The 26,871-nt window shown below is 32.6% G+C and overlaps 1 protein-coding gene across 1 annotated transcript in view; it reads right to left on the bottom strand.

Moving 5' to 3' along the window:
- Positions 1–7,721: 7,721 nt before the first annotated feature.
- Positions 7,722–26,871, bottom strand: part of LOC114326595 (homeotic protein ocelliless-like) — a 383,708-nt gene continuing 364,558 nt past the window's right edge. The window contains exon 4 of the mRNA XM_050662878.1: positions 7,722–21,929. Coding sequence (XP_050518835.1) covers positions 21,297–21,929 — 633 coding nt within the window. The 3' untranslated portion in view covers positions 7,722–21,296. The remainder of the gene's footprint in view (positions 21,930–26,871) is intronic.

Genomic DNA, 26,871 nt, shown 5'->3' with positions numbered 1-26,871 from the left:
GAATGTGTGGTATAATTTATGACCAATCTTTTCGGGACACCCTGTATATTAAATAGCTTAGATACTTTTCTATATAGATATTAATACCTTAATCTAAACGTCCCTCAGTCTGATAATCGCACTAAAATATCGAACCCATCAAATCAACTCCACAAATTAAATACTCACAATAGCCCTACGTCCCCTAATGAAAAAGTGATCATCTTTTTCCACATTTCCACGTGCCTCATCCTCTTCTAGTCCGCAAGTTCACACAAACTTCAATATTCATCTCCGAACTTTTCCAAAGGCCCGGTAACATGTAAGGTTACACTGTCGATTGTTCTGCAGGAGGCTGCACGTGTCCTTGACTGGGCAACTAGATCATGCAGATTAATCGGCACGTGAACAGTTCATTAGCCAGTCACGTGTTATGGAACTGTCAACTATTGTTGTTGGGTTGGTATTTCCTAGTTGTGTTGTGTAGCCGTTGAAAGCTCAGAGGATTGTAAGACATGCAAAACAAAAGTAGAAATGTTCTAAATTCGTTTATTGTAGTGTAAACTGGAGGTCCTACGTGTGAAAAACGGCGTTAACGAGGGTTAATCAAGATAGAAAACTACACTTTTGAAAGAGTTCAACAATTTTAATATTTGGGAGTAATTATAAATGGCAAAAATAAAAGAAGTAACGGAGCAAATACTAGCAAGCAACAAAGCATACTGGATATTGTTCTGAAGTTTTAGATAACATTTAGATAACGACCTCCGAATTGGAAGTCGAAACATCAATAAAATCATTTTTCACGTTAAATCGTGTCTTATTTCTCAATTAGAATAGGAGAAAAGCATACCTACTGGAGATATTACCTAATAATCTAATGAAGAACGAGAATAATAATAATCTATCCAGAATGAGATACCTAATATTATTACCCTTAGTATAAATTACCCTTAATGCAATTAATATAAAATGTTCTACGCTTAATTTTCAATAAACCTTATTATTGTTATTAACTCGTATTAACCCTACCAAGTAAGTCAAGAGAATAAGTAAACACGACATTTGAATACGTGTTGTTGATATAGGTTGTTGTGTATAAATACAGACTAGGTGCAAAGACATCATTATTCGTATTTTTTAATAGACGTGGTATGGCGAAAAATATTGTTGGAATAGGTCGCGCTATTCATAGTTGATATTTATCGTTAGTTACCTTATGTGATACCTACGTAAATATAATGTTATCTGAACTGAAATACAGTTTTAGTTATTATGGACTAAACAGGGACCTGATTCCAACTAACTGACCTATTTTCGTTCCAAGGAAAACAAAACTAAAAATGTACAGAGTTGCAATCAGACCAGAGTTGCAAGAAGAAAAATTAAGAATATTTGAAGAGAAAATCCTCAGAAGAAGTAAGTATAGGTCTTATAAGAATGGAAAACGAAGAAATGAGAAAATGAATGAACCATGAACTAATGAGAAAATGAGACGAAATGAAAGAGGAAGATATAGTTATTTTACACATAGAGAGAAGGAAAAATGACCTACTGATTAAGAAGATCACCAATTGGAAGCCATAAACTGAAAGACCAATGGGAAGACCCAGAGAGAGATGAGAGGACAAGGTCATGAGGTACATCAAAATCTTGAAAGTGAGAAACTGGAGGGAATTATGCACATATTGAAATGAATGGAAGAAAATTGTAACGAAAGCCAAGTCATCCAACAAACTTTGATAATATGGGGAAGAATGCGGAGTGATTCACCGCAATAAGAGAATCAGAGAGCTCTAAGCAAGAGCTGCAAACATTCCATATACATACTCCAGGGTAATAAGGATTTTCTCGGGACACTCAAAGATCCAGGTAGCTGATTACTTTTTTAGTTATTGTAGACCTATAGGAAGAAAACCTACCTGTTTTCTGCCTAGAGTTCGCGTCCGTTTTTTAATTATTAACAATTTAGTGCAAAAATCGCGATTTTTTCGATTTTTTGCACTCTATTCAAAAACTAAATAGTTGACATAAAATTACAAAATTCAGTTTTTTAGAACATTGAAAATCCTTCAAAATGCCGATTTTTGAAAGTTAAAAAGTTAATTTGTTGCTACGCAAACTGCAAAATAAGTGAAAATCGTTATTTGTTAATAACTTTTACTAAAACTACCTTAGAACTTTAGTGTTTCAGCCAAAGTTGGATATTGGGGTACTTAATAAACCCTCAAAATTTGAGACCGATCCATTAATTAGTTTAAGAGTTATTCTAATTGTTTTCCCCAGAGACCTTTATTTTGCAATAACATAAGACAGAAAATAATGAAGATGGGGCAATTCTGCGTATGCCAAATGAAAGTAGAAGAGTGATAGTATCAAAATGTGTTAAAGAAAGATAAAAAAATTATTAACAGTCAAAAATCCTAATGCCAAATTTTTAAAATTTTGTAGTTTATAAACATTTAGAATAACTTTAAAAATGTTGTATGTAGAAACAATCTTTTTATATATCCGAAAAGATAGTATTTTAACACGAATTTTCAAATAAAAAAATTTAGCCTGGGCTCATTTGGGACAAAGTTAGCCATATATTTTTTTTTAATTCACAGCTAATTTGTTTATAGGAATCTCATTAATGCCATTTTAAAGAATGGGATTTGTATTTTTTCTTAAAAAATTTGCACAAACATTATTCCTTCATAGCACCCTCTACGATTTTTCAAAAAGGTAGTGCAAACGATTACTAGGTGGAATCTACAAATCCAGCGAGTTAAAATACCGAAAAAGTAATTTCAAACGAATATAATTTGCTGCATCTCCGGATCAACTCAATGAATTTTGATCTTTCTTTTTTTAATTGGTATGTAATTTTTACGTACATTACAAATTATATGTAATTTGTTTATAAAATTAATTAATAAACAGTCTTATTTGTTCAAACAATTCTTGAAAAAATATTTTTTTTACAAAAATCTATTTTTTTTAATCATAGTATGATTAACGATCACAGAAAAAGTTAAAGTACACTTTAATAAATAAATGATTTTTATTAGATAATTATTTATTGAAGATAATTTATTTATTAAAGTATACCTTAACTTTTTTTATTTATTTTTATTTAGCGGATGGCTTAAGTATATCACAGAACATATTTAGATTTATGCATTATACAATGCATCACAAACAGATGTCCAATTTTTTTATATATTCGATTGACCCTTCGGTTGCCATTACAAAGTCTATAGGGTCGCCTGTGTATGCTCTGCGTGGGCAGTCCTGAACAATGTGACTGATCGTCTGTCTTGCAGCGCCGCAGTCACAAGAAGACGAGGGGAGTTTACCCCATCTGTGGAGGGAGTCGGCGCATCTTCCACAGTTTGTTCGAATTCGATTAAGGGCTGCCCAAATCTTACGGGGACGTTCAAATTCGCCAGGTTTCCCTATGATGTCCGGTAGACTATGGTAATGTGGATCTGTCCTACTTTCCCAATCTTCTCTCCATCGGGTATTTAAGTCAAAGTTGGATTGCTGCAGCGCTTGAGCAGATTGTAGAGGGGGTAACCTGGATCGGAGACGGTTTCCAAGAATATCGGGGATGTCGTTGTGGACTAGAAGCTGGCGACTGTCCATTATTTTGTTATATTCTTTAACCAATGCATGTTCGCGGCGTAGGTTGGGTGGTGCTATATTACTAAGGGTAGGTAGCCACATTGTAGGAGTGGGCTTAATTGTGCCTGTTATCATACGCATAGTACGGTTTAGTTGGGTGTCGACCAGGTGGGTATGCCTGCTATTTAGCCACACTGGAGCACAGTATTCTGCCACCGGATATATCAGGCCAAGAGCAGAGGATCTTAATGTTGATGCTGTGGACCCCCATGTAGTGCCGCAGAGTTTCTGTATTATATTGTTGCGTGTTTTCAATTTTGCTGCTGTTTTCGTCAGGTGTTCTCTGAATGTGAGCGTTCTGTCTAGAGTAACCCCAAGGTATTTCGGGTATTTATTGTGTTTTTAACAGCTTGTTATTAAAATACACTCGCAATTCTCTGTTTGCCAACTTGTTGTTTAGATGAAAAGCTGATACTTCAGTTTTTGTAGTACTTGGCTGTAGTCTCCATTTCTTAAGGTATTCGCTGAGGATGGATAAGTCATTCGTGAGAGTGATTTCTGTAGTTTCTAAAGATTGGTGGCTTGTTGCAAGGGTCCAGTCGTCAGCATATCCAAACTTCCGAGATTCGGTGTCAGGCATGTCAGCAATATAGAGGCTGAAAAGTAAATGGGGAAGGACAGAACCCTGTGGAAGACCATTGTTAAGTTTCATCTGTCTACTCGTCTCCTTTCCCATTATAACCTGGAAGGCTCTGTTGGTCAGCATGTTGTCAATGAGGTTAATTATCTTTCTGCAGGGGATAATGCGGGCCAGTTTATATATTAATCCCTGTCTCCAAACAGTATCATATGCTGCTGTTAGATCTATAAATACTGTTGCTGTCTTTTGTTTCTTTTGAAAACTAGCTTCTATAAAAGTTGTTAATGACAGCACTTGGTCCGTACAGCTTCGATGAGGGCGAAGCCAGCTTGTTCAATGGGGACATTTTCTAGTATCCTGTGACTAATTCTGTTGAGGAGAAGCTTTTCTAATAGTTTATATACCATGCTGAGTAGAGCTATGGGGCGGTAGTTTTCTGGCTTATCGTTTGATTTGCCCGGTTTCGGAATTGCAATTATCTTTGTTCGCTTAAGTGAGAAAGGAATGTTACCTGACTGAAGTATATCATTAAAGAACATTGCAAGCCACTGTTTCGTGTATGCACCACTGTGTATCAAGAACTCTGGATGGATACCATCAAATCCAGGTGCTTTACCTGATTTCATTTCTTTCAGCGCATGTGTGATTTCAGAAATAAGTATTCTTGCTGAATATTCGGAGTTCGTTCTGTTCATTTGTTTTAATGCCCTTAAGTCTCTTTTCACGTTGGTAGTATGTGTTCGATCTCGTGGAGCTCTGGATAGAGATACTATATGGGAGGCAACCTTGTTAGGAGACATTTTAGACTCTCTGGATTCCAGCTGGTTAGCTCCTCCAATTTTCCGCAACAAGGACCATGCCTGCCGGCTTGATTTTTTGAAGTCAAGGTTTTCGACAGTCTTTATCCATTTTTGGCGTCTAGCTGTATCGATGTTGTGTAAAAGCTCATCGGCTATTTCTCGGTCACCACTTTCGAGAAACTTCGTGTATAAGTCTTCACATGTTTCAGTCCATCCAGGCACATATTCTTTGCGATACCCCCTAGGGATGGTTTTCTTGGCAGTGCTTATTACTGCGCCCACAAACCTCTGATAATGTTTGCTGGTTGGAGGGACCCAGCTCAAGGTCCGGTCTAGTTGTTCAGAGAACTTCTTCCAGTTTGCTTTTCTAAGATTCCACCTGGGTCGAGGATATGATCTAATTATTGGAATTGATATTCCGATGGTGATAAGCACCGGACGATGTTGAGTATGTGGGAAGTCTGCAAGGACACTTCTCGCAGTTGTTAGTGGTCTGTCATTGGTATCTTTTGAGACAAAACATAGGTCTGGGTTATATTCTTTTCTCCATGCAGCTGATTTAAATGTTCCTCTGTCTTTGGCATCAAAAACTAGATATGTGTTTTGCTCTTCGGACCATTCTACTAGTGCCTCCCCATTTTCATCATTCGTGGTGTACTTCCACATTTCGTGGTGGCTGTTGAAATCGCCGATGTATACAGTAGGATGTGGATGGGTCTTTAGCACTTCTGGGTTCCATGTAGTGGCTGGATGTTTGTATATGTTAACTACGGTAATATCTCCAATCTTGGTGACTACTTCATGTATATTATTTTCATTGGAAGCAGAAAGTAGGAAACCATTTTCTATATTGCAGCGAATGTAGGTTGCGACGCCGTAATGTTTATCATAGGTGGCTCCCAGTAAATCGTAGCCAGGTATCTTTCCCCTTAAATCAAGCAACTTTTTTTATGATTAATAGGGATAGTATGATTAAAATCATGGATTTTTGGGAAAAAATAATTTTTTCAAAAATTGTTTAAACAAATTAGACTGTTTATTAATTAATAAATGTCTAGACAAATTGCATATTTGTAATGTTCAGAAAAATTACATACCAATTAAAAAAAGAACGATCAAAATATATTCAGTAGATCCCGAGATATAGAAAATAATAGTAGTTTTAAGTTGCTTTTTATAGTTTTTGAACTCGTGAATTTGTCGGCTCCCAGCTCCCCCTTCACTTACCACGACTAGTCACCAATTAAACTAAATTTTTAGAAATTCGTGTAAAATACCAGCTTTTCTAATATGTAAAATGACTTTTTCTACAGACATTTTTAAAGGTATTCTAAATGTTTTTAAACTACAAAATTTCACAAATTTGGCATTAGGATTTTTGACTATATTAGATAATCTTTTTATCGTGTTTTAGTATATTTTGATAGCATCAGTTTTCTACTTTCATTTGGCATACTCAGAATTGCCCTCCTTATCTTCATTATTTTTTGTCTTATGTTATTGCAAGATAAAGGTCTCTGGGATAAACAATTAGAATGACTCTTAAACTAATTAATGGATCGGTCTCAAATTTTGAGGGTTTGTTAAGTACCCCAATACCCAACTTTGGGTGAAACACTAAAGTTCTAAGGTAGTTTTTGTAATAGTTATTAACAAATAACGATTTTCACTTATTTTGCAGTTTGCGTAGCAACAAATTAACTTTTTAACTTTAAAAAATCGACATTTTGAAGGTTTTTTAATGTTCTAAAAAATTAAATTTTGTATGGGGTGCAAAAATTCGAAAAAATCGCGATTTTTGCACTAAATTGTTAATAATTAAAAAACGGACGCGAACTCTAGTTAGGAAACAGGTAGGGTTTCATCCTATAGGTATACAATAACTAAAAAAGTGGTCAGCTATCTGGATCTTTGAGTGTCCCGAACATGGTCTATTTCTAGCTTATTACCCTGGTCTAATAAGGAATGAAAAGCTTTGATGATGATGATTATTTCCTGTTTGTATAACCGTTGAAAGCTCTTGAAGAATTGTGAAACATGCAAAGCAAAAGTAAAAATGTTCCAAATTCGTTTATTGTAGTGCAAACGGTTTAACGTGTCAAAAACGGTGCTAACGAGGACTGGATTATCTAATAATCTAATATATGACCAAATATTAATTAATTTGAGAGCTTTTTAGTTTTGTAGTTGTTACCATATATCGAAATTTTTCCAATTTCGAATTTTTCCAATTTTTTTAAAGGCCATCTTTGGCTCGATTTTCGTAATTGGCGCAGTCAGTAGCATTTTTTGAAATGTTGGTAATTTCATGTTAGCGCTAATCTGATTTCCGTAATTGGTAACGTGAATAGTAATTAATTTAAGTCTTTTTGTATGTTTATGTGGAATTGATCATGTTTTGTCTTTTGTTTTTTCACTCTCACTAGTGAAAAGTAAAACTTTTCACTAAAAATGTTTTACTGCCACCGTTAATATCAATTATTATTCTCGTGAATATAAATTGCTAATATAATAAATTCATATAAATCGAGCTTTACTCTATAAACAAAGCAGATTTGGGGTTTCGATAAAAATATAACAATACGATATAATATATTTATTTACAATTCAAAAATGATGTTTACATTTCGAACAGATACAAAACAAACGATAAAATTGCAAACAATTTTAACCACATTTATAAATTTAGAATGTGATAGCTGTACATAATGGAAATGCGTGTTTTTTGTGTTAAAAAGAGATAAATTATATATAACGTATAATTTTATATTTATGATTTATAATTTTTAGGGGTGGTAGTTTAGTAGATATTGGTTTGATAAATATTTCAGTCGGTGTTCAATCGTTTTTTTTTTTGTATTACATTATTAAATACACAATATTTCACATCGCTGGGAAACTTACAGGAGTGATTGTGGAATATCCCGCAGTTTTTTTTAATATTCAGGTTAAATTTAATCAATAAAATAAAAGCTTGGAAATAACTTTGTATTAACCAATAGAATGTGTGATTTTTGTGATGAAAAATTCAGTTCAATATTAAATAAACAATAGCTACGTGAGTTGACAATAGAAAGACTCTTGCTCGATCTTGTAAAGTCTACAAGGTCGAGCTACGCCATAGATGAGGACTACAATACATAGTAAAAAAACAATGAATGCAACAGTGGATGACAGATTGTTGATTTAGAAGAGAGGACGACGTGAGAACAAAAAAAAGACATGTCCGGTGTCCAAATACTGACACAATGGTGTTGGGATATAAATCTAAATTATAAATTTGCTCAATTGACTTCAGATGACTTTTGACAAGGTGCAACAAAATAAAACGCTGGAAGCACTGCCATCAACATTAAAACAAGCATTAATAGAAGAATATTAATAAAACATGTAGACGTGTACAAAGAGCAAAAAGAAGATATAGTAAGAAGGATAATAAGCGAAAACTGACATAATATGTAATGAGAACAATAAACTTGAAAGTTTTCTATAACAAAGTCTGAAAAATGTGTAATCTCCCTGTCTCTAAATGCAATAATGCCTTGTACAAAGAAATATGCATTTTATAATTTGTTAATGATTCGATTTTGCAAAATAGGATTGTTACAACAGCTGCAAATTTGTCGAAAGTTTTGTTTATTAAAAAACAGATATTTCAAATGTATAAAAAACAAAACACACTTTTTTAATTACCAAAAAATGTTGCGTAACGAATTTTTGGTATACTTATATTTGTTTTGACAGTATTATCGAGATCGATACTATGCTTCAAATAGTATTTGGAAGATATAATGTGTCACATTCAGTCCAGTTTCATTTAGAGCTTAAATCATTTTAATGATTATAAATATACCGGCATAACGTTATTATCTTTTAATTGCTGCTTAGGCTGTACTTTAAAAGTATTTCTGTTTTTTTTTCGCAAAAGCTGTATTCTTTCCACACAAATCTTCTTGTCCACATTTTCCACCATCGTCAAATTTCCCCACTATTATTTTTATTTTGTCAATTTCTTACCTTTGATAACACTCTGGTTTAAGTCAAAGGAGCGTGTTATCTATTTTATCTACCCATTTTATAGTAGTTTGTAAATACTGAGGTACAAATCTTAATAGGATTAATGTAAATAAGACTTGTTCATTTATAAATGAACATTTGTTGTATTTGAAATCGTAAAAATTATATGGATGTTGAGTTCAGAACCGTATAAGACTCACAAACACAAACATTCCAGGTCACCATCCACGTCCTTGTAGAAGTACTACTGCGATGAACATATTGAGGAATTTTTGTAAAGGTAAACACCTCTCCATGCTCTCGCTGGCATAGTACATAATATTATGAAGGGTACCTACAGACAAAGAAGGTGCTACGTCAAAATAATAAGTTTCGAGAAAAATGGTTTTAAAAGTTAAGACTCTCTGGTGCTTGTAATTATTTATGCACTGACGAAAACTCGTTTATTTATTAAATTTTCTGGAATTACAGCGATCGCATCAGCCTACGTGTACACAACATGACAGCACTTTTTTCGCCAGGGCCACCTTCGTAGCCTGACTAGAGAAATTAAAATAATATGTTGTTATTCTAGTACGTTCTTTAACGGTAAAATATTGCAAAACCTCTAAATTTTAAAGAACCGCTTGGATTGACATGAAATTTGGCATACACATAGCTAACAAGTCAAAGAAAAAAAGTGATATTGTGCCGATATGTGCTTTTGCCCTGGGGTGATTTTCACCCCCTCTTAAGGGTGAAAAAATATTCGTCCAAAGTATGTCCGGAAATGGATTAACGGACTAATTCTAAGTAACTTTCGTTCTATAGTTTTTTCACTAAGTCTGTATTTTTCGAGTTATTTGCCAGTTAATATGTTCATTTTTTCAACAAAATAACCACTCTTTTAGAAGGTTTTTTGCAAATAACTCAAATAGTAAGTATTTTGTCGAAAAAACATTTTTAGCAAAAATATAACCTGTAAAAAATTAAAAAAAAATGGTGTATAATATACACACATGTATAATATACATGATTTCTTATATCACGTCTGTATACTTAGTAGAAGCATAGTTATAGCTAATTAAAAATAGGTTCATATTCGTCAAATTCCAAATGGAATACTTTAACGTGAAATACCCAAAAATGAAGCACATTTCGGGGAAAACTTATTACAACTTATTTAAGGTGTTTAAAAAAAGCTTCATTTTTGTTTTATAAAAAAAAAAATTTGTAGCATCAAAAGTAAACAAGTTACGCTCAAAATTATGTTAGTACCTTTTTTTTGCTAAAAAAATCGGGAAAATCGCCCCCTAATTACTATCTCAAATGAACTTAATCGTTACGACTTCACAAGTTCCGTGACTCGTGTATGTATTGTTTATAAATCTATAAGTTTCATCGGTTCAAAGTCCTTATTTTTGAAAGGGCTATAGTTAAAAGGGGTTGAACGAGTCACTGATCACGAATGTATGCAAAGGACATCGCACACATCTTATGGAAAATATAATGTCACTCAAATTCAATAAAATTTATACGAATAGATTCGTTTTAAATTAACGGTCAAATCTTATCATTGCGCCAACTCTATATTTTCAATAATAAGAGCAGAAATTGATATAAATAAATCTGAAATCAAATGGGTACGTGCATAAGTTAGAGAGAGAAAAAATATTTTCAAACACCCAAATTGTCGGTACTCCATAAATCAGCGGATTAGTTTCACTAGGCCCAGCGGGGGTTTTAAGCTCTTTTGAATAGCACCCAGAGCAATAGTGGTGGTAACTGACACTTTACTGACTCAAAAAATGTGATTTCGATAAACTCTAATTGCAATTTGCGCCGTAATTATACGTAATTAAGAGTTGGCGCAATGATAAGATTTGACCGTTACTTTAAAACGAATCTATTCGTATAAGTTTTATTGAATTTGAGTGACATTATATTTTCCATAAGATGTGTGCGATGTCCTTTAGAAACACCAAATCTTAACCAATTTTTGTCTGAAAAACTGAAAAACAAAAAAATACATGATATTCAGAAAAGCAATGCCGACTTTTTTGTTTTTCGAGATTTTTGGTATCTCTAACAATTTTTAAGTTATTTTGGAAAAAAGGCATGTTTTTCAAAATTAAAATTTTTAAAAATTTTACTTTAAAACCAAATTTTTTCAAAAATAAGCACTTTGAATCGATGAAACTTACAGATCATATAAGCAGAACATAACTAAAATAATTTGTGAAACGGTAACGATTAATTTCATTTAAGTTGCTAATTAGGGGGTGGTCTTCCCGATTTTTTTTTGCCAAAACAAAAGGGACCAACTTTATTTTGAGCGTAACTTTCTTAAATTTAATGATAAAAACTTTTTATAAAAACAGAAATAAAGCTTTTTTAAACGCTTTAAAAAAGTTATAATGGATTTTCCCCAAAATGTGCTAAATTTTTTGGATATTTCACTTCGAAGTATTCTATTTGAAATTTGGTGAATATGAATCTATTTTTCATTGACTATAAGTCTGGTTTTACGAGGTCCGGAGACCTAACACGGACACCATTTTTTTTACTTTTTTACAGGCTATATTTTTGCTAACAACGTTTTTTTTCGACAATATACTTACTTTTTGAGTTATTTGCGAAAAACCGTCTAAGAATGTAGTTATTTTGTTGAAAAATGAACATATTCACTCACAAATAACTCGAAAAGTGTTGACTTGGCGAAAAAGCTCTAAAGAGCAAAAGTTACTTAAAATTAGCTAGTTTATCCATTTCTGGACTTATATTTTTTCATCCCCAAGAGGGGGTGAAAGTCACCCCCAGGGCAAAAGCACACATCGGCACAATATCACTTTTTTTTGACATGTAAGCTATGCGTATGGCAAATTTCATGACAATCCAAGCAGTTCCTTAAAGAGCAAAAATCGTGAAGGGATGTACTATTCCTGACTGAACACGTTCATAGCGGTGATTAATTTATAGAATGATAGTCGAGATCTCTGGCTAACAGAGGGGACCAGAAACTCATCTTCTAAAAAAATTGATATAGCACATTCTTTGCCTGTAACCTTCATATACGTTATCGGAGCAATTACTGTTAATTTCACATTGTTCAAAGATGATTGATCTTTATTTGGAGTATGTTTTTTCTCAATCTCTTATGTCCCTTTATTTTGAATTATTCTACTCTGCCTCGCTTCGGAAAATACAGTTAAATAACTAAACTAACCAACACCAACTGAAAAACTTATCCTATTATTTTTACATCGCCTGTTTTGCAAATGTTGTGAACATAATTTTCTGATAAAAAGAATAGTACCTACTTATTTATTATACGAAAAAGTTAAGTTGAACCAAGTTGAACCTCCATGTAGCAGGCTTTGTGATTTTACTTCCAGCTTTTGCCATCTACTTTTTTATCTACTTTTGCTGTCAAAAAAATTATTTATATCAGTTTCACTCTCCCACTGTTGGACATAAGTTTTCCTTAATTTCTTCTATTTTTAGAGGTCGACCGTCAATCGTATTTGCAGTCCTCTTTGCCCTTTCTGTTTTCGCAAGGGTCTAACTTATGACTAGTTTATTCTATCTTCCATCTTTTACAAATTTTGCTATTCCCCTTCTGACATTATACCGTACGTTTTGTCTCTAATCCATGTATTTGTCTTATCTTTTTGCTTGTGTTTCCTTAATTCTATCAAAATTTGCTTTTTAGAAACTCTTAACTAAAAAATTTATGAGCATTTGTGTATTTGCCATCACACAATAATAAGATGGGAGGAGTGGGATACATGAGGAAGAAGGGGAAGAAATATCTATTCTTTTCAAGGCTATTCTATCAAGTTTCTTGCCGTCAAGAAATTTGTCAAAAAATTGAAACTTGTCAATCTACGAACGAAACTGTCAAATCTGACATTACTGACATTTATTGTCTGCAATGCATTCGCGCAGCAAGATGGACTCGAACTAGTTTTTGCATGAATAAAATAGTTGGAGAATTTATAGTTTTTATTTCTAAATGTTGTTTTAATACTTAAGGGCATAGGCGCAAAATGTCGTCTGTCAAAATGTTCAATGTGTTTTAAATGTATTATTTTTTTTCTAATCCTGAGAAAACTATTGAGTATTTTTAAATAATTTAAACGCGGAATTGCATTATTACCGAGGGCCGAAAGTCCCTTAAAATAACCAAAAATTTTCTTTTGAATGAGATATTTGAAATAAGTCACACTAAATTTTCCATTCTTTTTGCCCCTGTAACTTAATAAAATAAACATTATAGGACTTTTCAGAGACTTTCGGCCCTCGGTAATAACGTAATATTCCAATCTGAGTTTAAATGTTTTAAAAATACTTATTAGTTTTCTCAGGATTCGAAAAAAATGAATACATTTAAAACCCATTGAATATTTAACACAGTTCTGAAGCTATTTTTTGTGGAATTTATGTAATTTACTATTCTAACTGGGAAATAAGCCACAATTTAACTTAAAAAATAATTTTATTTACGTTTCGACTTGGGCATATACTAGTTCGCTCCGGCGGTCAGATTTTAATACCCTATAGAAAAGAGGCATAGGTAAATTCGCTCCGGCCATATATTTCTTAGAAAAGATAGTTTAAAAATGCCTTCACTGGGTACATAATGAATAATAATGAATAGCCGGGTCAGCGTATCATATAGACAATGTTTTTTTCATAAAGCAGGTACTTTGATATTTTTATTAATACAATGTTTAATAAATATTTCTGAAACTTTGTATTTACCTAAATATAAAACTACTTCTTACTTAAAATTATATTAAAATTATAACCATATATGTATCTCTAAAGTAGTATGATGTTAGAGCTCATATTCCCTTGTTCAAAATTTGATTGGGTTTTTTCCTATAAGAAATTGCAAGGTATATACTCTTTTGAAAAGATTGGTAATTAGTAGTCACCTGAAATTTTATGATAAGATACAGGGGTGGTGCAAATCTCAACTTAATACTTTAGTTACATACGGTTTGAATGTCTTTAGTTCATGATAGAGAAATCTGAAATTAGTGAAATGTTAAGCGAAAAGGGCAAGTCTATGTCATTTATTGACAATTACAAGTATAACTTCCATAAAATACTTGCTAATAACGTTGGCAGTGTGTAGAAAGAAGTTGCAAAGCATTTGTTAAAACTTTATATATTTGTAACAGTATAGTTGAATATATTGATAACCACACCCATGAAAGTTTATTAAAAACAGGGTTAAACCGGCAAAAATTCAGTAATGGTGTTAAGCGGAAGGCAATGGACGATTTGTGTGAAAAACCATTGAAGTTGATACACAGCGAAATTAAACAAGCTGTATTTTTGCTAAGCATATTCTTTTTTCAACAAAATACTTTTTTTTCAGTTATTTGAGAAAAAACGCCCGAAAATTTTTACTCGCAAATAACTCGAAAATTATTAACTCAGTTAAAAAACTCTCTAGAATAAAAATTCCTTAGAATTAGTCAATTTATCCATTTTTGGACTTATTTCAAATGTACGTTTTCTCACCCATGAGAAGGGGTGGCTTTCACCCCTCAAGTAAAAGCAACCAACGGCACAAGTACAACTTTGAAGTGGAGGGTAAGTAGAACCTGAATCCAGATTTTCCAGCAAATCCGTCGTAACGAATAAAATTGCACTTTAAAACGGTCATTTATTGAGCTAAATCTAAATAATCTAATTGCACTGTCTCATATTATGTATTTATATAAATATGTAACAACCAATATTTTATAAAAATATTATTTCTATATAAAATACAAAAGTCAAAGTACCAATTTTTCCGATATTAATTTTCCTAGAACTTAAAAGATAAATACTTAATCCGCTTAACCATGGGAGCGAACTAGGTTATGGTTTTCGGAGCGAACTAGTATGTAATTAAGAGGGTTTTTTGACCTTGGGAGCGAACTAGTGTGCTCCGTTCGACTTTCATCTCGGACGTCGTTATCAAAATACCTGATAGTAATAATACCTCATAGTAAATTATATTGAACATTTTGACAGGCGACATTTTGCGCCTATGCCCTAAATATTGAATTCAGTATAAAATTAGAGCAGTTAATAATAATTTTAAGATTAATTTTTTTTTTTCGGGCATGCGTATTTAGAAGGTTTATGTAGATTTGTAATATCCATATATGTAATAGAAATACGCTTTCACTGGGATGGTAGCACCTAATATTAATTTGTAAGAAAAACAGGCGATGTAAGATGTAAGGGTAAAATAAACTACACAAAATAAAATGAAAATCACAGAAAAATAAGTATTTCTTTTTTATTTGTCAAAATAATAAAAATTCTAATCTGTTTTACTTGTATTCAGATGCTAATTTGACAAAATACAACTAGGTAACCGACTTAATTTATGTATATGACAATGGACGAAATAAAAAATTGAAAAATCCAAGAGAATCTTTTAGTTTGGTCAACAAAAATATCAATTTTTTTGTTAATTGCTTATTTAGTCATTTTACCTAATCCACAAAGAGTTTTGTTTTAAATCAAAATCACTAGAATTGTTAGGTATTTACTAATCTTTTATCTATTTCCTATGATAATTCAAAACTGAACAATGATTTATTTATTACCATACTTCAGTATACTCAGACACATAATAAAAGAGTAGAAGACAAGTCCATTATAAGCATACAGATTTTGTTTTAAAATAGACCAACCAACATAACTTCTTAATATTTCCTAGGCAAATAGCCAGGCACTAGTACCAAAAAGTGTTTTTTTTATCTTCCACCTGCAACATATTTTGGTTTATCTATGTTCAAAATAATTTAACTATCTTTCATTATTCATGTTTTTAATGTAGAAGCGTTGATTGAAATATTATAGGGGTATAATCCAATATAATATATGAATCAACGGTCGAAGACAAAAAGCTTTGTTATGTGTGCTGCCATCTTTAGTAATAATACTTCAAAATAAATAAAGTTGACATCAACCAAACGGTAAAGTACCTACCTACTGGAGAAAACAGGAGGGCATAGTCCACTGGAATATTCTTAACTGCTCAAAATTGGCAGAGAAGACGAAATCCTTTTGCATGCATTTTTGCGACCCTCAGGAATCCGAATCTGAAATTAGTTTTGCGAGAAAATGCCGGTAATCCGGAAAAATCGTAAAATAGATTTTCCGCAATTTTCTCGAAAACTACAATAGCTAGCAGAAAAATAATTAAGCCATCGTGTTTTTTGGATAATTTTACATAAAAATAGATGTTTAAATATTAAAAAATAGATAAATATAGTAATAATTATATAGGGTGTCCCAAAAACTTGTCCATCGGATCAAAAAACTGAAAAATACGTTTTTAATATTTTTCAAAAATCTATCGAATGACACCAAACACGAACTCCTTCCACACCCTGGAGGGGGGGGGGACTTTAAAATCTTAAATAGGAACCCGGAACCGTGCCGCTACTTTTGGGACACCCTATATAATTATTACCACAGTTATCTATTTTTTAATATTCAAACATCTATTTTTATGTAAAATCGCCCAATAAACACGATGGCTTAATTATTTTTCCATTAGCTATTGTAGTTTTCGAGAAAATTGCGGAAAATATCTATTTTAAGATTTTTCCGGATTTCTCGGAGAGTTTTCATCTTCTCTGCCAATTTTGAGAAGTTGAGATATCAGTGGACTAGGCAATGGAAATGGAAGATATATTAAAGAATACCGAAGAAATTGTAAGACTCGTGGATCAAAAAAAGAGCCAGGAATAAAGATAGAAAAGAATACAAGAGGATCCACGTAATAATCAGGCAGAAAATAAGACATGCGAAAACACAATTTCTTAGAAAATAATATTTCCTAATATTACTATAAATCACATATTTGTTATCTAATGTTATTTTTTCGTTAAAAACTCATTAATATTAAAATATTTCGGTAATGATCCGTGCATTTTTTATTATTGAATATAAAAATAATACTTTTTTGATTTGTTTACCAAAATCTGCAGATGCTGCAGTTCATCTTGATAATAATTTCATGTTTATTGCCACATTCTAAGTAAACCTTACAACAAAAAGTAGATATCTCTTGGATTTTCAAACAATTTGACTCTAAAAGGGTTTAACCAGTTTAAATTTAAATTTAAAAATTGAACATATTTAGAGCTAAAACTCAATAGATTCACAATCAGCTGAAAGCTAAGACAATTCATTAAATAAAAAATGAAATACATAGCAAGTTCAAAGAATAAATCTTCAAAATGACTTAGAACCAAAAATATGTATTTTTGGCATTTACCGAATATAATTCATCGATGAGACAACCAATCACCAATTGAAGAACTCTCAGTCATGCAATCCCAGTGACCTTCTGATTTTTTTTAACATTCTGTAAATATACAGGGTGAGTTTTTAGTGCAAAATTTAACGTTAATTTTATTAAAGTGCAGAATATCCAAAAAAGTTATTTAGAAAATATATGTAGGCAATGACATTCTCCAGACGTGGAAATAACTTCGTGTTAATCAAACATTTTTTTTGAATCGGACACCCTGATTCCACTAATAATTTATGTTTTTTGCAATATGGAGGTTGACACTACTATGTACACTATGTAGGGTATGTAACAAGTTATGCCCATTTTTATTTTGGTATGTTAGCGATCACCATGGCGATATTTATTTTTTCGGCAGAAGCGCGGAAAAGCTCCATATTGTTTTGAACCAGTTACTGATGTTTTTCTTCTTTATGAATTTCGCTTTCCAAATAATTTTCCTTACAGCTTGTAGGAGGACATATTATCTGGATTCATTTCGCACGATACGTTGGAGGTGAAAATTTTGAACATCTACTTTAGACTTATTTCTTTAATATCACATTATTTGTTACATTCATGAGAAAATCGTAATTTTCTTTTGTAGTTCACCCTTTATAAGAATATTCGTCAATGATTTATGTTAAACCTAATTTGAAAACTAGAACATATTTATACCTTATTATGTACAGCTGGTTCCAAAGAAAACTGATACGACTCTTAAAGCGTATTTTGTAGAAAATTGAGCAGTGTACTTTTTTCTTCATCTTCTTTTTGTTTTTGGTCTCGCTGCAAGGCAATTACCAGCACGATTTATAGGCGATCTTGATGTAGTCTGACTCTAAGCCATATCAAAATCGCTGACTATGTTCTTATAAAAAGCTTTTGATGAGGTGTGATATAATGAATATGAGTTTAATTATATTTAATTTATTATATTTTGAAGGATAAATACTTATTATTTACATACTGTTACTGTTACTGCCAAATCTTAAAATTGGTCAGATAACTTCAACCTCAAAAAAATGGCTGTTTGTTTGTTTATTTTATTATTTGTCTGTCATAATAAATATAATATAATGTCAGACCAATCATACACTGCTCAAAATGATCAAATCTTACTAAGAGTCGTATCAGTTTTTTTAGGAACCAGCTGTACAACGAATATTCCTTCTTCATATATCTACAGGGTGCTTATTTCATAGTGATATCGAAATAAAAATTGTTATAACTCATTAAATACTCTATCTCTATATTATAGTAGTGTAAAACTTCATATTGTAAGAACAGGGATTATGAGACGAATCTAAATATACAAGGTGCCCTATTTATAAAATGTTATGTTACATATCAGTGAATTATTTTTGTTCTACTAATTCTAAATAAAATGTAGGGGGAAAATAACATCAAAATCTTTAATGGCAAGAATTTTTGCATTATCTAACTGTAGATCTTAAATCTTTAAAATTTTCGAGACATTTCTTAAATTTGATAGTAAAGCTAAACAGTAAGTGTCTCATAAATATGAAATGTTCCAGAATTTCTCCTTCCCCCACTCTAAAAACGTCATTTTTTATTATTTAAAAATTTCAAAAAATTCGCACGCATAATTGAGGCTTTTACAAAACTTGTCTATTTTTGTAGTTTGAGTATACATAATCTAAAAATTAATTTTTATTTTGAAAAAAGCGTATAATTTTTTTGGAGATAGCTACAGGTCTATTTTGATGTATTTTGTGTATTTTATCAAAAAAATTATTTCCGTTTTTTTTTCAGATTTTCCGTGCGCCACGTTCAAAAACCTGAAAAACTGTTTTTTTCTAAATCAGCTACCTTAAGTTACATAGTATAACCTATAAAGAAACCTTGATTAGATCTATTTTTAAATCTAAAAACTGGGAGAAACCTCAAAAACTCCTAAAAACTAGTTTTTCAGGTTTTTAAAAAAATCTGAACCTTACGGAAAAATCTGAAAAAAAAACATAAATATATTTTTTAATAAAATATAAGTACAGATAAGAGACATACCTGACAAAAAAAGAAAAAAGATAAGTACACGCTTTTTTCAAAAAAAAATTGTTTTTAGGTTATGTACAGTCAAACTACGAGTCTATAAAAAATAGATAAGTTTTTTAAAACCCTCAGCTATGCGTGTAAATATTTTGAAATTTTTAAATTACTTAGTTGCAGTTCATCTAAAAAAGGTATTATATCACATAGAACACAAAAAAATGAGAAAAATTTAATTCTGGGAGTGAGAGCATTTTGCCTATCTTAATAAACCCTTAAACACTAACCAAGATCATAATAGTCTCCTATTTGCAACCGCCTTAAACAGCATTTACTAACTTATTACATTTAGCTGCGCGAGCTGTCAGGCATTAAGAAACAATCTTTACTAAAAGTTTTCGGTTTCGAGTTAAAATAATCGCAATGTTTTTGAATGTTTTTTATTATTAGTTAAACCCTTTTAGAGACAAAGCTAAATAAAATAATATATACAAAGATTCGATTTCTTTCTTATTGTACACTGCAGAACTTTAGGCCCGCATATTAGTCCAAGATATACAGACAAAAATTAGCAATTTTGGACATTAATTAGTGAATTTTTAAAACTTGCACAGCATTATGAAGTGCAATGACTAGTAACCTCCAAGTCAAATTAAAAAAACCGTTTTTTACACCTTAAAAGTATCATAAATAAATTATAACCAGCAATAGAGAAAGTAGTGGAATACAATAAACCTCTAGTTCTGGTTTTAATCGATTTTCACAAAGCCTTTGACACAGTTGAGCTTAGCAACATATTACAGGCGCTTAAAGAATGCAGGCTAGATTATAGGTATACAAAATTATTATACAAAATATACTTACAGGCAACAACCACCGTCAAATTACATACTAATAGTAATCGCATAAAAATAGAGCGGAGGGTTAGACAAGGAGACCCAATGTCACCTAAACTTTTTAATACGGTCTTAGAACATGCTTTCAAGAATTTGGATTGGATGACAAAGGGAATAAAAATAGATGGAGAATACCTAAACAACTTACGTTTCGTTGATGATATGTCATAGTAGCTGAGGATTTAGGTATGGCAAGAGATATGGTACAGGAGCTCGTTGTTATGGCTACAGAAAATGTAGGTTTAAATATAAACATCTCGAAAACAAAAATAATGACATATTTGGTACCCAACCAGAACATCAGTATTGGTGGGAAAGAAATAGAACTCGTAGATAGATATAAATACCTGGGACATGAAATTAGGATTGGCAGGGATAACCAGACTCATGAACTGTTGCCCACTACCTAAAGAGAAAGGTATTTGATCAGTGCGTCCTCCCAGTCTTGACGTACGGATCAGAAACACTTACCTTAACTAGAGCCTCGGCTACCAAACTAAGAGTCACGCAGAGAAGAATGAAGTGGTCAATGTTAGGAATAACTCTGCGAGACAAAATCAGAAACGAAGAAATCAGGAGAAGAACAAAGGTGACTGACGTCATCGAAAGGATAGCCAGGTTGAAGTGGAGATGGGCAGGACACATAGCCAGAATGACATTTGGGCGATGGACAAAGAGGTTATTAGAATGGAGGCCAAGAGAAGACAAGAGAAGCGTCGGTCGACCGCCTACAAGATGGACTGACGATTTAAGAAAGCTAAATAAAAACTGGATGAGAGCGGCGCAGGATAGACGTGGTTGGAAATGAGGGTGGACTTTTGAGGCTGGATAACGAAGAAGCAATTTGGAGTTGCACGCACTTGGAGGTTACTCCAGGAATTGCCCTTCATCACGTTGTGCTGGTTCTAGAAATTCACCAATTAATCCTAAAAATCGCTCATCTTTATCTCTACAGCTTGTACTATATTTATTAATATTTATATACACTCTCTGATATGCACTTAAACGATATACCGATTGTCCTAACATAGAAAAATACGTTTGTACTTTGACTAAACCATCTGGTTCATGTAATCCAAACTGCAGTCCGTCGGATGCCTGGGGCTGAAGTTCTGATGGTGGGACGCGGACATGGACATACCAGGGTAGTTGCCCATTTGGTAGGTACCACCCATATGGTTCCCCATCTGCATCTGGTTCTGGGAGTTCTGCTGGTTAAAGTAGTCCATCTGGGTGTAGTAAGCGGGGTTGTAGCTTTGGCTGTAGTAGTGGTGGGGGGAGGAGTTATGACCATTGGAATGCCAGTTAAAGGAGTTGTAACCTTCGTGGTATGCTGCGTTCACTGAAGGGTTACTACCAGGATTGCTACCAGGAGTAATCGGAGGGGAAGGTGTTGTTATAACACTCGACGTATTGCTGCCTAAAGGTGTCAAATTACCATTATTTTTATAAGGTTGAACTTGAGGGGACTCTTTCTTAATATTAACCACTGGAGGAGACACTGATGTTGTTGGTGTGGGGATGTTGGGAGGGGGCGCTACGGTTGTGGTGGGTACTGAAGCTGTAACTGGAGACACTTTACTGGGTTTTGATTTAGCTGGCGTAGGCGTCGTTCTGTTGGATTCTTTCTGTTGTTGTTGTTGGAGTTGTTGTCGGCATTTTGCTCGTCGGTTCTTGAACCAAACCTGGAACAAATGAGAAGTCGTTTAGGAAATATACTTAAGGCCATCGGTACATAATTCGCAAATATTTTACGGCTATCCCTACTTTTTTTGTCTTTACACAGCAAATTACCTGTAGTAAAATTCACACTGGTATGGATATGTAAACATTACTAGAATGTCATTCTACTTGAAAATGTCATCAGTCATCATTAACTTAAAGAGATGGCTTTTGAATGTTCTTGGATAACTGTTATTTGTATAATTGGAAAATATTAATTCAGTTAATAAATGTGATCATTTTTTCACTAACTATGTATTCAGTGATTGTAATAATTTATATGTACAACAAATACTAATACTCAATCGAGAAAAGAGGAAAAGTGTTAAAGTGTTTTTCTTAATAATATATTGTTACTATGGAACGCTTACAATTTTGAACATCTTTAACAACAAAATACTTGGATCACAGAATATATTATCCTGATGTATTCTCTGCTTGGATCTTCCACAAATAATACACAATAAATAACATTTTATTAAGTTCCCGTCTTAAATCAATTATTTATCAAATACACCACATATCAATAATCAATATTATTTAATCAACAACTCAAAATATTCCCGATGCCATGTCAAATATTTAAAATTGTCACTGATTGTCACTGTCTGACTGACAATATGCTGATAATATTCTATTCGACTGAGTGCGTTGTAAGACAAAGATAGATTTGGAAAATATTAGGGATGGCGGTTTTTGACAAAACACCGGTTTTCGGTTATACCGTTTTTTTTTTGCTTACGGTTTAACCTGGCGGTTATAACCGGCCAAAAAAAAACGGTTTTTGGAAAAACCGGTTTTCGGTTTTTTTTAATCCAATAGGTTACAAAGTTACATTTACAATACACTTTAGTTTGCGATACTCCATTCGACTCGATGTCAATATGATCAAAATTAGTACGATCGAAAGAACATGTATTACTTTTAACACGTTTGTATATTTGTAGAGTAGGTACATTTTAACTCATTTAATACTTCCTGTATGAGTGTATCGTTTTGAAAACGTAGCGAAATTCTTGGAGATTCGTATTCGTAATCAGTAATTCGATATTCGTAGTCAGAGCATTATTTTTGGAAATCAGAAAAAGTCATTCACCCACTTTCAATGTCAAGAGTTAAGTGTGAAAAAATAGATGATGTTTGCTTCTAATTCAACCAGATCACTTCTTATGTAAATATTATGATTACAAATACCTTTTCAAGGAAATATTATAATAAAACTTAATAATTGTTTCTGGCTGATTTGAGATTACACTTTCAGTTTGTATAAAATAAAATAAAATTTGAATTATGGTTTTGTTTGGAATAATTACTTGAGAATAATAATTATGATTGGGATCCGAAATAATACCTAACCTAATCCTAATCACCGTAAAAACCTAATAACCGGTTTTTACTTTAAAAAGAAAAAACCGGTTATAACCGGGACAAAAAAAACAACCGGTAAAACCGGTTATTGCGAAGTAAAAAAAACGGTTTTAGGTTTAAACCGGTAGGTTTTTCCCATCCCTAGAAAATATTACCATTGTGTTCATTTTTTTCGAATCCTGAAAAAACCAATAAATGGAAAAATTTAAACGCAGAATGAAATACTAAATTATTACCGAGGGCCGAAAGTCCCTTATAATAAATAAAAAGTTTATTTTGAATGAGATATTTGAAATTAAAAATAACACTAAATTTTCTCTTAGTCTTTCACCCCTGTAACTTATTAAAATAAACATTATAGAAGTTATCAGGGACTTTCGGCCCTCGCTAATAACGTAATCTTTCATTCTGCGTTTAAATTTTTCAAAAATAGTTATTAGTTTTCTCAGGATTCGAAAAAAATGAATCCCCATTTGAATAGCATTGCAGCCGAAAATAGGTACCCATCCCCTTAATAGAAAGTAGAAAGTACTTAGAAAGGTATTGGTCTAAAATTATTTCTGAAAAATTATTAAATCGATAGTAACATTGAAATCAAGTGAGGTGTTGCTAGAATTGATGCTATAATGGTTTAGGTATTTCACGAATTTTTGTCTATTCTTGATTATCGGTAGACACTCAACAGCCAATGGTCCAATTTACTATACAGCACAAGAGGTTCTTCTTCTTCTGGTTCCTATCCGTTTCGGATGTTGGAAATCATATTGGCAGTCATAACCATGACATTCTTCTTCTACCGGGTCCTCGCTTACCTTTAACGTTACCTTGCAATATGGTCTGCACCAGGGAGTAACAGTGCTGATTTCTCATAACATGTCCCATAGACTGCGATTTTATGCGTTTGATAGTAAACACAATCTTTGGTTCCTTCTTCATTCTTCCTAGAATTTCCTTGGTCGTGATCCTTGCTGTCCATGAAATTCCCAGCATTCTTCTACAAAGCCACATCTCATAAATCTCATAAGCCGTGTTCGTGCTGCATGCCCCGAGTATGCCCAGAGGGAGAACGCCTGCGCATTACGTTTTCGGAGGGCAATATTCGACCTTATTGAACGTCCAATTTTGTAATGCGCAGGCGTTCTCCCTCTGGGCATACTCGGGGCATGCAGCGCGAACACGGCTATAAATTGATCTACAGGGTGTTTGGTAAAGAGTGGGCCATAGCTTAACCTCAGGTTCCTGAGGTTAAAATAGGCCGATTTAAGCTAACTTACCTTAGTACAAAGTTTATAATAACCGAGATACAGGGTGTCAAAGTTAAACTTTTTTTTTATTAATTATTGAATATTTTCTGACAGGTATGAGATAACAACATGAAAGGACATCGCACACATCGTATGGAAAATATAATGTCACTCAAATTCAATAAAATTTATACGAATAGATTCGTTTTAAATTAACGGTCAAATCTTATCATTGCGCCAACTCTATATTTTCAATAATAAGAGCAGAAATTGATATTAATAAATCTGAAATCAAATGGATACGTACATAAGTTAAAGAGAGAAAAAATATTTTAAAACACCCAAATTGTCGGTACTCCATAAATCAGAGGATTAGTTTCACTAATTCGCTTAGGCCCAGCGGGGGGTTTAAGCTCTTTTGAATAGCACCCAGAGCAATAATGATGGTAACTGACACTTTTACTGACTCAAAAAATGTTTCGATAAACTTTAATTGCAATTTGCGCCGTAATTAATCATAATTAAGAGTTGGCGCAATGATAAGATTTGGCCGTTAATTTAAAACGAATCTATTCGTATAAATTTTATTGAATTTGAGTGACATTATATTTTCCATAAGATACAGGGTGTCAAAGTTAAACTTTTTTTTTTTTATTTTATATTGAATATTTCCTGACAGGCATGAGATAACATGAAATTTGGTATGTGGGGTTTTTTGGGTCGAGAAAACTAAATCCCCTACCAAAAATTATGTATTGCCCAGAGGGCGCCGCATATGCCTTTCAGCACTCATTTATTACGTTCAATTTTTTTATCCCTCACTCTGTATTATTTTGACATTAAAATTTTTATTCTTCTATTAGTTTTACTTAAAAAGGTATACTTCTTTCATCTTCCTAAACAAAACCGTTTTTGAGATAAACTCATTTTAATTCTGCGATACACCATCATTTTTAGCATAATATTATCATTGTAGTTCCACCCGAAAAATAACTTAAAACCATAATAATTGTACCAGTTCTCAAATGTCATTGCATCCCAAATTCAATTTGAAGAAATTTGCGATACATTTTTGGATAATTTTATGGTTTTAAGTTATTTTTCGGGTGTAACTACAATGATATTATGCTAAAAATGATGGTGTATCGCAGATTTAAAATGCGTTTCTCTCGAAAACGGTTGAGTTTAGGGAGATGAAAGAAGTATACCTTTTTTAAGTAAAACTAATAGGAGAATAAAAATTTTAATGTCAAAATTATACAGAGCGAGGGATAAAAAAAAATTGAACGTAATAAATGAGTGCTGAAAGGAGTATGTGGTGCCCTCTGGACAATGCGTAATTTTTGGTAGGGAATTTAGTTTTCTCGACCCAAAAAACCCTCACATACCAAATTTCATGTTGTTATCTCATACCTGTCAGGAAATATTCAATAATAAATAAAAAAAGTTTAACTTTAACACCCTGTATCTCGGTTATTATAAACTTTGTACTAAGGTAAGTTAGCTTAAATCGGCCTATTTTAACCCCAGGAACCTGAGGTTAAGCTATGGCCCATTCTTTACCAAACACCCTGTATATGTACTATAATATTTTTTAGTAGAGTATAACAAATGCAGATTACTGATTTAAAGAGAGGTGACCAATAATTATATGTAGGAGTATTTTGTTGGTTAAAACCAATATAGAAGTTAAAACGAAAGAAAAAAACTATTTACAAGAAGTAAAATAGAGTAATAATACCATCTTAGAAAAAAATATACAAAGATGTTTTCACACAAGTAGAAAGTAAAGACAAATCAAAACTCCTTTCCAAAAATAATTTCTGCTTCCATTCAGAAACCAACAACGTCACAAAATTTCAAGAAGTGACCAGTTCATTTAACACGAAAACAAGGATTTACCGTTCGACATACATTTACAGTTACTTTTTCTGAGAGCTGTCAGTTTCTGATAGTTGTGTCTACGAAAAAAGTACCGACTCATTCTTCGAAAGCTCTTTCCGAGAATTTTTCAAAAACACTGTTAGATAATCCACTATAAGTACTAAACGGTACCTAGACGGCCTGCGCAGAGCCGTACTGAAAAAATTTGGTACTACCGAATGGAAAATTTTGTAAATTTATTTTAATATACATAAATATAGTATGTGTAATTCGTATCAACATAGAAAAAGATCGACCCACAAAAACACTCAGTAATAAAAAATTTAGACATTCACAGAAAGTAAGTATAGCAACCAAACATTTGAAATAAATAAGTATTTTCTATGGGAAATTAGCCACAATTTTACTA

Source organism: Diabrotica virgifera, chromosome 9 (assembly GCF_917563875.1).
Source record: "Diabrotica virgifera virgifera chromosome 9, PGI_DIABVI_V3a".
NCBI lineage: Eukaryota > Metazoa > Arthropoda > Insecta > Coleoptera > Chrysomelidae > Diabrotica > Diabrotica virgifera.
The sequence above is the reverse complement of the archived record's forward strand: the minus strand, read 5'-3'. Positions and strand labels throughout refer to the sequence as shown.